Raw genomic sequence first — 14,349 nt, 5'->3', positions numbered from 1 at the left:
TTGATATTTATATATTTTTCTCTCATCACTTAATTATAAGATAAAAAGAAATTTTAATACAAAATTCATTTATATCTTTTTATCTTTATTTTTTACAGAGAAAAAGAATAAATTAAATAGAAGGAAAGAAAGAAAAAAGTGAAAAAAAAATCTGTTTGAATAACTATTATGAAAAAATATTTAAATTAGTGAAATTAATGGTGAAAGAATTAATGTTTTTTCAAATTTAACATGGAATAGTGTGACAATACATAGGACATTCAATGAATTGAATGGTGTGGATGTGAGGCGCTGAGGGTATCTGATCCATTGACTCTAATAGCAGATATGCCTTGATCATGAAACCTGGTGCTTTACTTTGCATTGCAAAAAGTATTTGCACCTAGGGAAAAATATTTTATCTTAGATTTTTTGGGAAAATTTTAGTGAGAATCCTTGACCAAATTTAATTTCAATCAAAATCTTTAAAATTCTGAAATTTTACTATATATGTGGGGGATTGAAATGATCTTATTATTCTTGATAAAGCCAGGCACATGAACAACTCATGTAGGAGAATTAACAACTGATATATGAAAAATGAACAATCAATATAAATAAAATTTGTAATTCTCATTAACAATATAATACTACTATAAATTTATAACTCTCATTCTGCCTACATTAATTGTTCATTTTTCATATATTAATTATTTATTTTTCATTTACGAGTTGTTCATATGCCTAATTTCACTTGTTGATATTCATAGTGGTGTTATGCTAGTAGTGAGAGTTACAAATTTCTTGTTTATTTTCCCCACATTAATTATTAATTTCCCTATACAAATTATTCATGCCATTGGCTGTACTAAAGATAATAAGGTCATCTAAGTCACCCACATGTACAATAAACTTTTAGAATTTTTGAGATTTTGACTGAAATGAAATCCGATCAAGGGATCTCATGAAAATTTTCCCCAGATTTTTTATGATGGGAAAACAAGTGTAGCAATGACTTCAACAAATCAAGATGTCCTAAAACATACATTTAGATTAAAGAGAATGAAAGAAAAAGGAAGAAAACATAAAAATCATAGTTGAAACTTTATTTAAATTTAAATCCGACATTCTCTTTCGACTGGAATATTTTTAGATTTATGAATTATGAAATAAATAATAACGAAAATAACCCTACAGAACAACACGTTTGCACAAAATGGCAAAGGGGAAAAAACGCCAAGTTGGAATTTGAGAGCAAGGCAACGATGAATTTCACAATTTTTACCCTTTACAAGACTATGATTCACCAGTCACCACCGTATACAAAACTGATCACCGAATAATTCTGATGCCAATAGTACACATACAATATAGGGCTTGCCTAAAGAACTTGAAATGTATAACTTGACAAAAAACTAGAATAGGCAACGACATCAACCCACTCTGGGAAAAGACCCTTCAATCTCTTTGCTGGTTCAACCAATTTTTGGTCTAATACTGCGAGGTCCACTCTTAATGCTTGAGAGTCATTAGCCTGACATTATCAGGATACAAGTTCAGCAATGATAATTTTAAGTTCCTAAGACTTATTATTAAATTGAAATTAGAATGTTCCCATGTCAAATGCCATCTGAGGGAAAATTATCGAAACATCAAACCCTACCTCCAACCAGAAGTTCCAATTCTCGTCACTGGCTCCACTAAGTCGCAATATATATGAAGGTGGGCCGCCATCAGCCGTTTCAGTTGCTGTGATTTTTTTTAGACTATGTCATGCAATCAAGAGATATTATCAAATCAAAACCAAAATGGAGGAAGGAAAAAGTTTCATACCTGGAAGAACATTATCCGCAAATGACCAACTGGATAAAGGACCAGTGATGTTGAGAACAGCAACCCAGACCTCTTCTAAGGAACTGGAAGGGAGATAAATCCCGTTAGACGCAAAATCCCAGGCAAGTATAGGTATGGTAAGACCTCTGGGGTCCATGCATGAAACTTTTTCCTTTGAATCATTTCAGCTCGCAAAGTACAATTAATAAACAGCTGTTAGATTAGAAAAATAGAAGTGCAACAAGAATATGGCCAGCAAGACTTTCACTTGTTTCAGAATAAACTATCTCCACAAAAAAGGGGCAGGGAAGACAAGAAGGAACAGTTCAAAAAAAAAAATTCCTTTACCCTGTCCGAGAGAACTTTCTCCACCAAATTCTCTATCAATGGTCTTTTTTGAAAGGAACAATTTAAACATATACCCTTATGGTGTGATTGCTGAAGAATATGATCGTGCAGTAATTTTTCAACTTCAATTTTGTTCCTGAAACCAACCCAGAAATGGAATTCCAAACCTAAAAATAGATCATAAGCCCATTTCCCAATAAGAAGAAGCAAGTAAAACCAAGGGTAACAAGCGCTAGCTCAGGAGGATCATCCAACAAAGCAATAAAAGGGAGACCACTAACCCAACCAACAGTATATCCCATGATAGAATTTTTTTTCAGCTATTGACTTTATTCTACAATACCGATACAACATCTATGTGCTCATGCGAATGAGAAATCATTATAATGATTTTCATTACTGCTTTTTTTTTTTGGGCCAGAATGATTTTCCATGCTAAGTATATGCATTAAGAAAGAAAACAACAGGAAGCCACGTAGAACATTAAAAAAATTGTGTGCAATTTAACTTCACAGAAAGTAATTAACATACTCTACTCACCCTAAAGAAAGCTCCAAGTAAACTCTCTTCATTCCACTTGTAGAGTTAGAATAAGACTTCTGAACAGACAACTTGGGAAAAAATTCATACTTCTCCAAAATCTCATCCCCTTTAGCAGGGAATTTCAGGCTATTTGAAAAGAGAAAAGAAACAGGAAAAAGTGCCTGAGAAAAAAAAAAAATCTCACCATTAATTTCTCCCATGCATTAGCTCAAGGAATATATCACTATTAAAAAGAAAAGAGTAAAACCAACAGTAGTTTTAATATATGATAAAAACGTAATTCTAGAGTTCAAGTGAAGGAATGATGACAAATAGTAACGAATCAACAATCAGCTGAAGGGATCTACCAAAAAAAAAAAAAAAAATCAGCTGACGGGAGCCCCTATGGAGTTCTATAACTAGTATAAACAATCAAATATTTGTTAAAATAATAAAGAAAGATAATCCTTAAGCTTTTAAATATCTCAATACACTCTTGGGTAAAATGGCATGCAATTCCAGAACCTAGAACTGACTCCAGATTTTATAACCCACACAGAAATTTCTGGCTTGATCTAGAACAACATTTTATATAGGTGGTCAGAACTAAATGACATCAAATGGTCTTCTTTAACTTTAACTCTCTATGTTCTTGAGGGAATTTAAAAACCCCAGAAATGAAATATGCAAATTTAGAGAGAGAGAAGGAGAGAGAGAGGAAAAGAAACTTGCCATCCAATTTTGGCGTTTAGACATCATTGCAGGTTGAAATGAAAACTCAGAAGGAACTTCCAACTCCCTTGCTACTTCAGGCGCATGTCTGAAAAGGAAAAGTAAAGAATTGGAATCCACCACAGAAAAATCATAAGTGGCTTCCACGATCTCACTTGAGCCTGCCAGACCACAAAAAATTGTTAGAAGACTTTAAAGCAACAACAACAAACCTTATGCCATTAAATGAGGTCAGCTACATGGATCGTATGATACCATTGTGACATTTAGAATGCTTTAAAAGACAAAAGCGGGAAAATGAGAGATTAACTGGCTGTAAATACCTGTTGTATGAAAAGTATGTTGAAAAACAACCCTCTTAGGTGCGGAAATGCTGTAAGGAAAGAATTGAGATGACATTGCCAATGCAAGCACACTAAGATGCAACAAAAATTGCAAGATAGATTTTCTTGCTAACCAACGGCCACAAATAGGCAATAGAGGACCCAAGCACCAACCAGTTATGATTCCAATTAGCGAAGCTACAACAAAGTCAGGAACATATTCCCCTGCAATAAAAAGTTTAAAGCATGAACAAGAGCAAGCATTATGGCTCATCAAACCACACATTTTAGTTCTCAATATAGAATCTGGATAATGTCTTTCTCATGAGTTCAAAGAAAAACCATCAGAAGACAAACCACTATCACACTATTTATTTGGTTAAATACATGTTTATGTGTATAAAAGTATGTATATATACCCACTTGTAGGAGCATGCATAAGCACATATAATGCGTTGTATGTCAACATTAAGAAATACAAAAAACTGGACTCGTGTGATAAAGAAAGGCTTTCAAAAACAACTTAAAGCCGACCTTACAAGTTAATTCCCTGGGAATATTAGAGAAAAGACTTTGAAACTATAACTCACGGAATATGTGTTAGATATCAGTGTGCCCTGAAACGTCGCTGACTTGTTCAACATGCATAGGATCAGGATATAAGACTAGAAACCCCACTTGAGGAGATGATAACAGCTCACGCCTCATGTTCTTCAAGGAACATGAATGTTAAAATTTAAGATCTTTTTTTTTTTCAATAAATTTCTTTTTGAAAATAAAATTTAAAATACTCCTAATATAGATAAATTTGGTTCTTTTCTTTTTTTTTTTTAGGCAAGAGGAGTAGGCTCCGCTGACAGCAAAGTTAATCTCCTACGAGGTATTGAGAGCAAAAGGTAGATTTTTTTTCAATTAAGTTACTCCATACATGAAGGCTAAGATTTGAACCCCTAACCACTTGCAAGAGCCTCTACTACTCACGCCAAATTTACTTGATAAATTTGGTTCATTTTTTAATATCACTAGATAAATTTGTGTGTTTGTAATTGAAATTTGACATGTCAAGATGCTCACGTTCCATGCTAGTATTTGTGCTTCATAGTCTAATGATGTGAAAACTAGTGTCTAATTATTGTCTCAAGTCGTGGCATAATATTGTAAATTTAAGTAGTAGGATGACATATTACCCCATGGCAGAGGAAGAGCACCCATCATTCCCATTTTTTCAATTACAAACTCAGATAAAAAGCCACCAAAATAAACAGAGTATGCAAGGCATGGAACCAGAGGCATCATGTAAAACATTGTTGACCTGGAAGACAAAGGAAAATGAAAAATAATAAGAAATTACAAGTAGCAGGTGTAAGAAGAGATAACCATGTAAAAAAATGATTAGATAAACAACACAGAAATCAAAGGTGTGAAGAAGCCAGTCAAACTTTTGTTGCATGAATCGAATAAAAGCATACCTGCATAAGAAAAAAGACAGCAAGATAAGAGAATTTATTTGTCTATAAGTTGCAAATGCAAAAAGACTAGTTACAAATTGCAGAAAATATCACTAGCAACCTGACAGATTGGCGTCCATAGGACTTCACTGATAAGCAGAACGACATCCATGCAGGAAGCATGAAAGTTGATGTCACAAAAGTTAAGAAACCTCCATTCAATCCAGCTCCTAGGTAAGCCTGCTTTTTGAAACTTGTTAAGCCATACAAAAGAAAATAAAGAGAAAATGTTACCCAAATAAAATATCAAAATATTTGAATCGATGCCAAAGGCAATTCTACACACCACAGTTAATACAGCATAAAATCCAAATGCTCCCCAGAACCTTCCTTCATCAGATAGTGCCTGCAATTCACATCATCAAGACAAATTGAGGTCATCCATAAATAGTATGCTTGTCCTCAATAAGGTCGCTCAATAATGTTTATGAAGATAATAAACGAAGATATCACAAACTAAAATAAAACAAATACAGCTCTCAATAAACTCAAAGTTGTATGCCTTTTTCCCTAACAATATTTCATTACAGAACAAGCAGAGTAAAGAGAAAAAAATGTTCAGGAGAAACTTCAAGCTAGAATGGACAATTTTGCACTCCAAGGAATAAGGTAGATAGTTGACCTTGATTTTTTTTTCTGACGCTGAGGAAATAACAGAATTGAGTTCAATAACTCAGAAAAAAGGTTGTTGAAGAAACCACATATAAAGAAATATATTAGTTTCGGAGAACATTGCTAGCTGAAGCATTAACATGCATCAATTTTTTTTTTTTTTGGGGTGAATACACTGTCAAAAGATCTTGATTGCAAGTACCTGTAGCACTTGTGCACCAGGAAAAAAAAAATCGCTGATAAAAAGGCATGACTGAAACATGGTCAACATTCTACAGGTCTATTTACAAATAAAAATTTGGGGGGGGGGAATTTGAACACGAGATACAGCATCCTTCAAAATTTGTTTGAAATATTCAATGCACCATATTACCTCTTTTGACGTCTTGGCCACTAAAATGTCTTGAGTCAGGGGAAAGTGTCTCCAAACAATTCTGGGAATTAGAAGACCAATAAGTGAGCCGGGTACGTACATCACGAAAGCCAAGTACGGACGTGCAAACCTGCATTGTACCATTTTGTAAAAAGGCATGGACGAAAACCAGTGTTTGATACTATTCGAGTCACAATTTTCTTAAAAACATTTCACCATCATAAGGTACTCACAATGAGAGATTCTAAAGTTATTGCCAAACACTAAGAGTAGCTCAATCATTAACATGGTGGAGTTTCCAGTTATTTCATCATATTATTTTGATCCTTGAGAAAAATTTAAATAGTAAAGCCAAAGGTTAACGTTGCAATCTCAACTACCACAGAAGAGTAGCACAAAATGAATTTTGAAAGAAAGGTGGGGAGTAGTTTACCCCCAAAAGGGGGAAGTTTATGAAGACTGTTACTTATCAACCAAAATATAAGTTCAAAAAAACACAAAGGTGCTAAGCAAGGGAATCACATTCCATGCTCATCATCATGATGAGCATGGAGTGCTCATCATCAATCAGGCTGTTCAGATTGTATTTAGACTATCCAGATTTAATCTTTTTATTTTTATATTTAAAATAAATTCTATTTTTATAGAAGTTAAATGTAAAATAAATATAATCATACAACTATCACTTTTCAAAAAAAAATATCATTTAAAAATTAATAACTCTGAATCATCCAATCTAAATTGCATCGAATGAGGACATTAAACTAGAAACGAACCTACCAATTCATTGGCTGAGGAGAGAACTGAACTTTAATTAAAGAAAATATGATTGGAAAAACAATCCCCAATAAAATCCCTACAGTATGAATTAGAAAGCCTGCAAATTCATCAAAATGAAAATGTTACACAAAATTATTGATATGTAATTGCTTCAGTTATCCTAGAGTACAGATCCAAAAGCACCAGTAAATATAATGAGACACGTAAGAAACACTTTATATGAAGAGAAACAATAAGTGCCCAACACTTTATAACAAGAGAAATCAGCAGTGAACATTTACCTTTCATAAAATCACAAAAAGTTGTTGACCATGAGCGTGACCGACTACGCATCAGGAAGAAAGTCATGATAAAGAAGATGAAGATAGGAACACTGTGAAGAATCCAAGCTACTCTTCTGGAATAGGATATCTGACGGTCCATGATTAAAAAACAAAGGAACAAAAGAGAAAGATGAGAAATCACTGAAGATCAAATTGCTAGGTGTATCAACGTTTGATGAGCAAATAATGTGTACCATAAACCATGAGAGATAGTCAAAGAAAACTGCCCGCTTATCTTCATATGTGCTTGCAGTAACTTCACTGGAATTTGTTTGATAGATATTTCTTAGCTTAGAGGAATTAACAAAAGCTTTGATTATGCTGAACAAATTGTCACCACGTGCCTGAATGCTTCCAGGTCTGGAGACAAGGAAAATGACAAGTATGAGGTGGAACCAGCATGATAGAAAATGTCATTCAAATATCTAAATAGAAAGAGTGGGAAAGATGCATACATCAATCTCTCTATTGTATCATAGGAGGTATGGTAAAAATAACCACCAAGAAGAAAGATGATGTCGAGCCCAGGAATATTTCCGTAGTCTTGAGAAAATATCCGGTAATCTGTATCTCCAGGAATAACAGGGAAAACATCCTGCATATTGATGAAGATAATTCATGTTTGAATTGTTCAATACAAATAGGAAACATACATTTAAATGGAAAAAAAAAAATAAAACACACACATCATACAGCACAGCACAAATGTAGGCAGAAGTATATAAAGTTGTGAATAGAGACAGAGAACCTGAGCTGCACTGTTAGCCATAGGGTATATTGCTGCTTCGGCATAGACATTAGAGGCCCAAGAACCAGGTCCAGATTGGCAAACTAAATCTGCACGTTGATGCAGAAAATTCATGTTCAAATTTTAACATTATTCACTTAAGATTCATAAATAGCACACCCGTGAGTATGGAAAATATGCAGCTAATTATTTCCTGCTAAAAAAGAGGATTGGTCCAAATATAGCCTCTCATATTTGCAATGCTGAGTGTGAGCAAAGGACCCAAAAAAAGGTCTACAGAACAATAATTCAAATCCTAAAAATGCTAATGTATAAAGAACCGATAAATTTAAAGGCCTGAGAAATAGTTCGAGAATGGTTTTTATAAATCTGGAAAAGAAATTGAATAATACTGGATTGTAGATATGGAATATATGTTACCAGGTCCTCCTGTCCCAGATGCCTCCACATTTATAACAGCTCCAATTGTATCATGCCACTTATGCGTCTTCATGAATCCATGTGCACCCTTTAAAATCAAAATCAAAACAAAACTTGATCAGCTCAAACATGGTAGAGACCAATAAAATAATTTATCCTCAGACAAATATCTCCCCATAAAGTATGCCAGGACTCATGAGTGCCTTTGTGTGCTTTGGAGAGCAAAGAAAGGGAGATGAAGAGAAGAGAAATATAAACGTCAGCCATATGAGATGATACAATAAGAGATCGAAAATCTTCTAATTAAAATTATGCATTGTGTTCCAAACCAACTCATATGTAATATATATATATATGTAGCAGAAGATTCTATTCCCTTCTCCTTAATAATCAAAACATCTTAAGCACACAATTTTTCTGTTCAGATGTCAGATTATAGATGACAACAGGTTACACTTTTTAATCAATAGTTCAATACAAGACCAATCAAATCACTAAAAGTTAACTATCCATAATATCATCACTACTGTATGCCAATGCTTTAGTCATTTGATAAAGTCACAAGCATTTAACTCTTAAATGTCATATAATTCTGCATCCATTGAACACAAGATAACTCCAACAATTGAGAATTAAGAAGTAATAAGAAACTCAAAATAAAATATTGACAATGAAATGTAATTTCAATATGGAACTCTTATTACTACAATGTCCTACCAACATGAAGAGTTCCTCAGCACCATTAAAGAGGAAAATAACAGGGCGGGTTGGAGCCCAACTAGAGTCCACAATTAGCCGTGCCAATTCCAGCATTGATGCTGACAAGGATGAAAATAAATAATAAATAAATACAAATTAATATTTAGTGCGGTCAAGTAAGGATGTGCTGATACAGCCATTCTATTCGGTTAAGTCTTCTGATGTAGTCAATACCTACCAACACATGAACCACAATCTCCAGCGCCTGGGGAACCAAGTGGACTATCAAAATGCCCATTCACTAAAACTGATGGATCAGTGTCTTCTGAATCTTTAGATGATATCCTGTTCCATATTGAAAACGAAACCAATGTAAGACAAATACTGTTACTAAGTTCATATACAATACAGAAGAAACAAAATAGCATAGTGTAAAAGGTAACAAACAATTTGTCAAATACATTGAAATGATAGTTGTTGTATAAGATGAAAGTTAGTTATAGTTGGTTGGTTATGTAGTAGCTGTTAGCCTATTGCTACAAAAGGGAGGAGGGATTGTTTGGTTAATGGGAATTGTCAATGTTACTGCTATCTTGAAGTTTCATTCTTCCTCCTAAAATCTCTATCCCTCCCTCTCTCTGCCCTCTACCTATCTATCTAAATCGTTCTATCTTTCTTCTTCCTTCATGCCACCTACATTCTTCTTCACATAATATGTATAGTCTCTTGGGGTAAGAGAAGGTTTTGAATTTCCCACAGGCACACCATAATCAACTTCAAGGATTAAATAACAAAGTTCTTCATGTGAGGAAAATTATCATTCATGAATAAATATTCCAAAAGGATTGAGGAAAAAATTGGAACAAAATAACACTGGTTATAACAAGTATTATAGAGGTTACGTCCTGCTCACCACATGCATATAATTCAAGGTCCTATATAAATAACAATTCAAATGTCAGGATACCTCATTATAATGTTTGTATGGTTCCTGTATCCCAGAGCTATGCCATGCCGCAAAAAGATCATAGTAAAGGAGCCATTTACAGTGGTTTCCTCAATCTCAATTCTGCAAGTGGAAGAATACGGAAACAACAGGAAGTTTTTCGATGGTGAATGGGAAGAAAACGTATATTGTCTTCAAATTAAACATTGAAGTCTGCCAAACAATACGTGGAAAAAAGGGAAAAGAGAAAAAGAAACAGATGGCAAAATAAAGTTTAAAAGAAAACTTCAACATCAAAGTACACCAGTTCACAACCTGACACTGGACCTAGCTCGCTCCTTTATTACTTCTAACTGACCCTTGATATATTCAGCAGCTTTCCTCAATCCAGGACGTCCTTCCTGCAGTTAATGCATCAAACAGTCAGCACTCAAATAGCTCGTACATTAGAGAGAAGCCAGATTTAATCTCCCCGAAAAGTCGGCCAGTGTAACTTCATATTGATGCCAAATAGAGATGTAAAATAAACATTCTACATCCCATATGCTACTTTGTTTCTAGTTTGACCTCCATGAGAATGATTAATGATAAACGATCAAGACCAGCCTAATTTCTCCTTTATACCCTACTTAGCTTAACGAAGTAAACCGCAGAAATTCAACGAAATCTAGTCGTTAAAATTCCCTGTATCTTGATTCCCGTCGCCTAAGGAAATAGACTTCTTCGACACTCAGAATTCAGCACAAAGAAAGGAGATACAGAACCGCTGGCTTACTTGACGTCCATCGATCTCTTTCGACAAGACTCGCACATGTTCGATCGCTCTGGCTTCTGAAAAGCGATTGACAGGCGCGTCCAATTCAAGTGGCTTGATAAACTTCATATGAGTGACAGAATAAGCCAGCATCGACAAGAGGCCGTACAAGACCGCCATGAACAACAAGAATTTGAAGGCGGAGACATCGTGAGGGTCCAACCGGAAAGCCATTGCAAATTCGAATCCTCAGCGAGTGAACCCAGTACGCAAAATGATACAAAAGAGATGGTAAGAGCGTCTCCTATTTCCTTCCATATAACACCGTACACAGATTGAAGTTCGCCAAATTAAAAAATAAAACAGAAATCGCCGGTTTCGTGAGGGAATCCTGTGAAGAAGCAGAAATTGCTGAGCTCATGAGCTACGCAACTTCATGAGCTACGACCAGACAAAGCAACTTATTATCGACGAGGGAACGAAGCAACTTCCATTTGGTGTCCGAAATTGAATTTTAATAAATATAAGACAATTGTTAAATTAGGGCTTTCTTTGTGTCTCACACGCATAAATCATTCATTTTATAGAGGCCACGTTAATGCATGTGTCCCATATGGTGACTTTAATTTCCGATAAAAAAAAATGGTGAATTTAATTAAATTTATTTCATCATTAATTTTCTTTTCTCGTTTAGGATGTTAGATTGTTGTATATCTAAAAACGTTTCCTTACACGTTGAATTTAAAAAATAATAATTCAATGAATTACGAACAAACACAAATTTTATATGATATACTCCTTCCGTTTAAAAATGTAAGGCATTTTTTAAAAAATTAAATGTTTAAAAATATAAGATATTTTTAGTTTTTTGAAATGTAATCATTATCTTTTTTTTTAAATACCCCTATTGATGGTGACTTTATATTTATTATAGGGTAGTTAATATGGGTAAATATAAAAAGATAATATTAATTTAAAAGTAAATAAAAACTTTCTTAGGAGGTGAGATTCGGTTAAAAATGTTTTACATTTTTTAATGAAGGGAGTAGTATTTAGTTTTTGTATTTAAAAAAATATAGTATTTAATTGTAGTATGTCATTGAAAATCATTAATCTTGGTTGTGACCAAACCAATGTAAAAATAGATTTATCTTAAAAATTGCAAAAACTCATTTCTAACTAAAACCCAAAGAAGCTTGGAGAAATTTTTGGTATACTAGATAATGTTATTGATTTTACATCATATTTGTTTATCATTTTTCAGTATCTTAATGTTTATCTATTTTTATCTTCTATTTCAATACAAGACGTTGTTAAATTGGGGCTTTACTTGTGTTTTATGCGCCTAAATCATTCATTTCCTAGAAGTCACGTTAATGCATGTCCCATAGGGTGAATTTAATTTATTTCTTCATTAATTTTCTTTTCACGTTTAGAATGTTAGATTGATGTATATCTAAAAATGTTTCCTTGCGCATTAAATTTTTTTTAAGAGAAATTCTTAAATGAACTTGGTACATCACATTATTCATGATTCATCTAATAAAAACATGACATTCAAATAACATTAAATATAAATTAATTTTGATACTAACGATGGTAAGAAATTAAATAAGTATTCTATTACAAAAATAAAATTATTAAAAATAATAACATTAAAATTCTATTTGTTGAATTGGTGCAATTTTATTGAATGGACAGGGTCTATATTAGTAATACAAAATTCACTGTATGATTATTATATGAAATTGTAGGTTTATATATATTTTTAAAATATTTACCGTGATTACCACATGTGAATATGAGTTTCATAGTTTTTAAATTTATTTGTCAGCTTTTATAGAAACATTATATGCACGGCAAATATACTTTTTCTAATATACATCAATACAATCTAACATAATATATGCAATTTATAATAAATCATACTGCTTATTAATTGTAATAGCTTGTTTTCTAAACTTTCACATGGCACTTGCGAATCCACCAGCACCACCTAATAGTTTGTGAATATAATAGGAGATGATTTAGTTTATCAACAGAAATTGAAGTTAGTAGAAGAAATTATAATCACTTAAGTATGAAGTTTTGAGTTCAAAAACGTATGAATGCAGCAAAAGTTTTGGAGACATATCTTTCTTTGGACTCAACAATGTTTGAATCTAATCACGTCAGTTATTCATATAATAAATGATTATTTAGTTTTATACCTATGTAGCTTTAAGAATTGATAAATCATTATAAAAACTATAAAAAAAATAAATAAAAAATAATAAACAATTTTTAGTTTTCTGTGATATATTGACTAGACATGCCGGCATTTGCTCTGAAACAGCGTGCGTGTATTTAATTTTCATTTGATCTCTCAACTTCTTTTAAAAATCGGGCTAATTTTTTAAGTTTCTGTTTATATTAAGTTGATCATATATGTCGTCACTCGTCACCGTCAGACTTGACCAATAATTTCGCTTTTTTGCTATGGTCCCAAACTTCCTGCAAAAGCAAATTTTTAAAGGAAAACTGATAATAAAATTTTTTTAAAGTATATAAATAATAATTTAGTCTCTTCATAATTTTTTTGAAATTTTTAATTATTTTTTTATTATTAATAAATTTATATAAGTTATCAACCTATTTTTATTGAAAATAAATAATTTATAAATTTTATTTAAATATTCATAACTTTTTTCTTTATATTTGCAACAATGCAACAATAAATAAGAAATTTTACAAATGAAGTTGTAGTTTAAATTGTAATTTGCTATTGCATTAGTGTAAATACAAAAAAGAAAGTTGTGAATACTTAAATAACATTTATAAATTATTTATTTTCAATAAGGATAATTTAATAATTTATATAAATTTATTAATAATAAAAAAATTTTAGAATTTCAAAGGAATTATGGTATTTTGAAAAATTAAATTATTATTTATATATTTTAAAAAATTTATTATCATTTTTTTATTTTTAAATGCATTTTTGCGTGCTTTGCCTTCAATTAGGATTTTGGAACCCATTTCTTCCTTGTCAGTTGTCACATTTTGGGTGCCAAATGCCGAAGTTAATTACTTCGTCCAAACTATTGCCAAAGGAGTCAATAATTTTCATAATTATAGTGATATTTTTAAATTGTTCTTGTAAAGTGAAAATATTATAATGACAGGTACCACATGCTAAGCGAAAATAAAAAGAAAAATGAATGATAATATATTTTTAAAAATTTAGATTTAAGAATTTTAAAACGACACGTACAACAAAAAAAGTAACAAAAACAAGACGTAGCTGCTTGGTATTGGTGAGTATTTTTGCAATTCATACATGTCACGATCATGCATGCTTAGACTATTCCACCCATTTTCACTGTCACCGTCCATGAAGTTCCATGTACCCTCAGAGTCATTTATGATCTTCCCAGGATTCTCAGTATACTCTGAATTTAAAGATAGTA

At 32.5% G+C, this 14,349-nt stretch overlaps 1 protein-coding gene across 6 annotated transcripts; it reads right to left on the bottom strand.

Annotated features, from left to right (window-relative positions):
* Nucleotides 1-1,226: 1,226 nt before the first annotated feature.
* Nucleotides 1,227-11,392, bottom strand: LOC129292952 (uncharacterized). Of its 6 annotated transcripts, XR_008589055.1 has the most exons (22): nt 10,922-11,392; nt 10,462-10,547; nt 10,168-10,269; nt 9,439-9,545; nt 9,219-9,319; nt 8,502-8,589; nt 8,082-8,170; nt 7,789-7,928; nt 7,528-7,693; nt 7,292-7,421; nt 7,011-7,107; nt 6,231-6,360; nt 5,532-5,591; nt 5,307-5,425; nt 4,925-5,049; nt 3,738-3,962; nt 3,415-3,575; nt 2,701-2,864; nt 2,161-2,296; nt 1,813-1,895; nt 1,643-1,728; nt 1,462-1,513 (listed from the first exon to the last, which is right to left on the bottom strand). XR_008589055.1 is itself a non-coding variant. In XM_054930689.1 (21 exons), exons 1-21 carry the CDS (start codon nt 11,132-11,134, stop codon nt 1,361-1,363), a joined length of 2,625 nt encoding a protein of 874 aa, XP_054786664.1. In that variant the 5' UTR covers nt 11,135-11,388; the 3' UTR covers nt 1,227-1,360. The 6 variants fall into 6 exon arrangements, 3 of the variants coding, with proteins under 3 accessions (XP_054786664.1, XP_054786666.1, XP_054786665.1); XM_054930689.1 differs by lacking the exon at nt 2,161-2,296 and having other exon boundaries at nt 1,227-1,513; nt 10,922-11,388; XR_008589056.1 differs by lacking the exon at nt 1,462-1,513 and having other exon boundaries at nt 1,662-1,728; nt 2,235-2,296; nt 10,922-11,391.
* Between the last annotated feature and the right edge of the window lie 2,957 nt (nt 11,393-14,349).

The sequence above is a fragment of the Prosopis cineraria genome, unplaced genomic scaffold (assembly GCF_029017545.1).
Source record: "Prosopis cineraria cultivar Desert tree isolate PC_DT_omini unplaced genomic scaffold, ASM2901754v1 PC14, whole genome shotgun sequence".
Taxonomy (NCBI): Eukaryota; Viridiplantae; Streptophyta; class Magnoliopsida; order Fabales; family Fabaceae; genus Prosopis; species Prosopis cineraria.
Note: the sequence above shows the minus strand (reverse complement) of the source record. Positions and strands in the feature narration are given on the sequence as shown.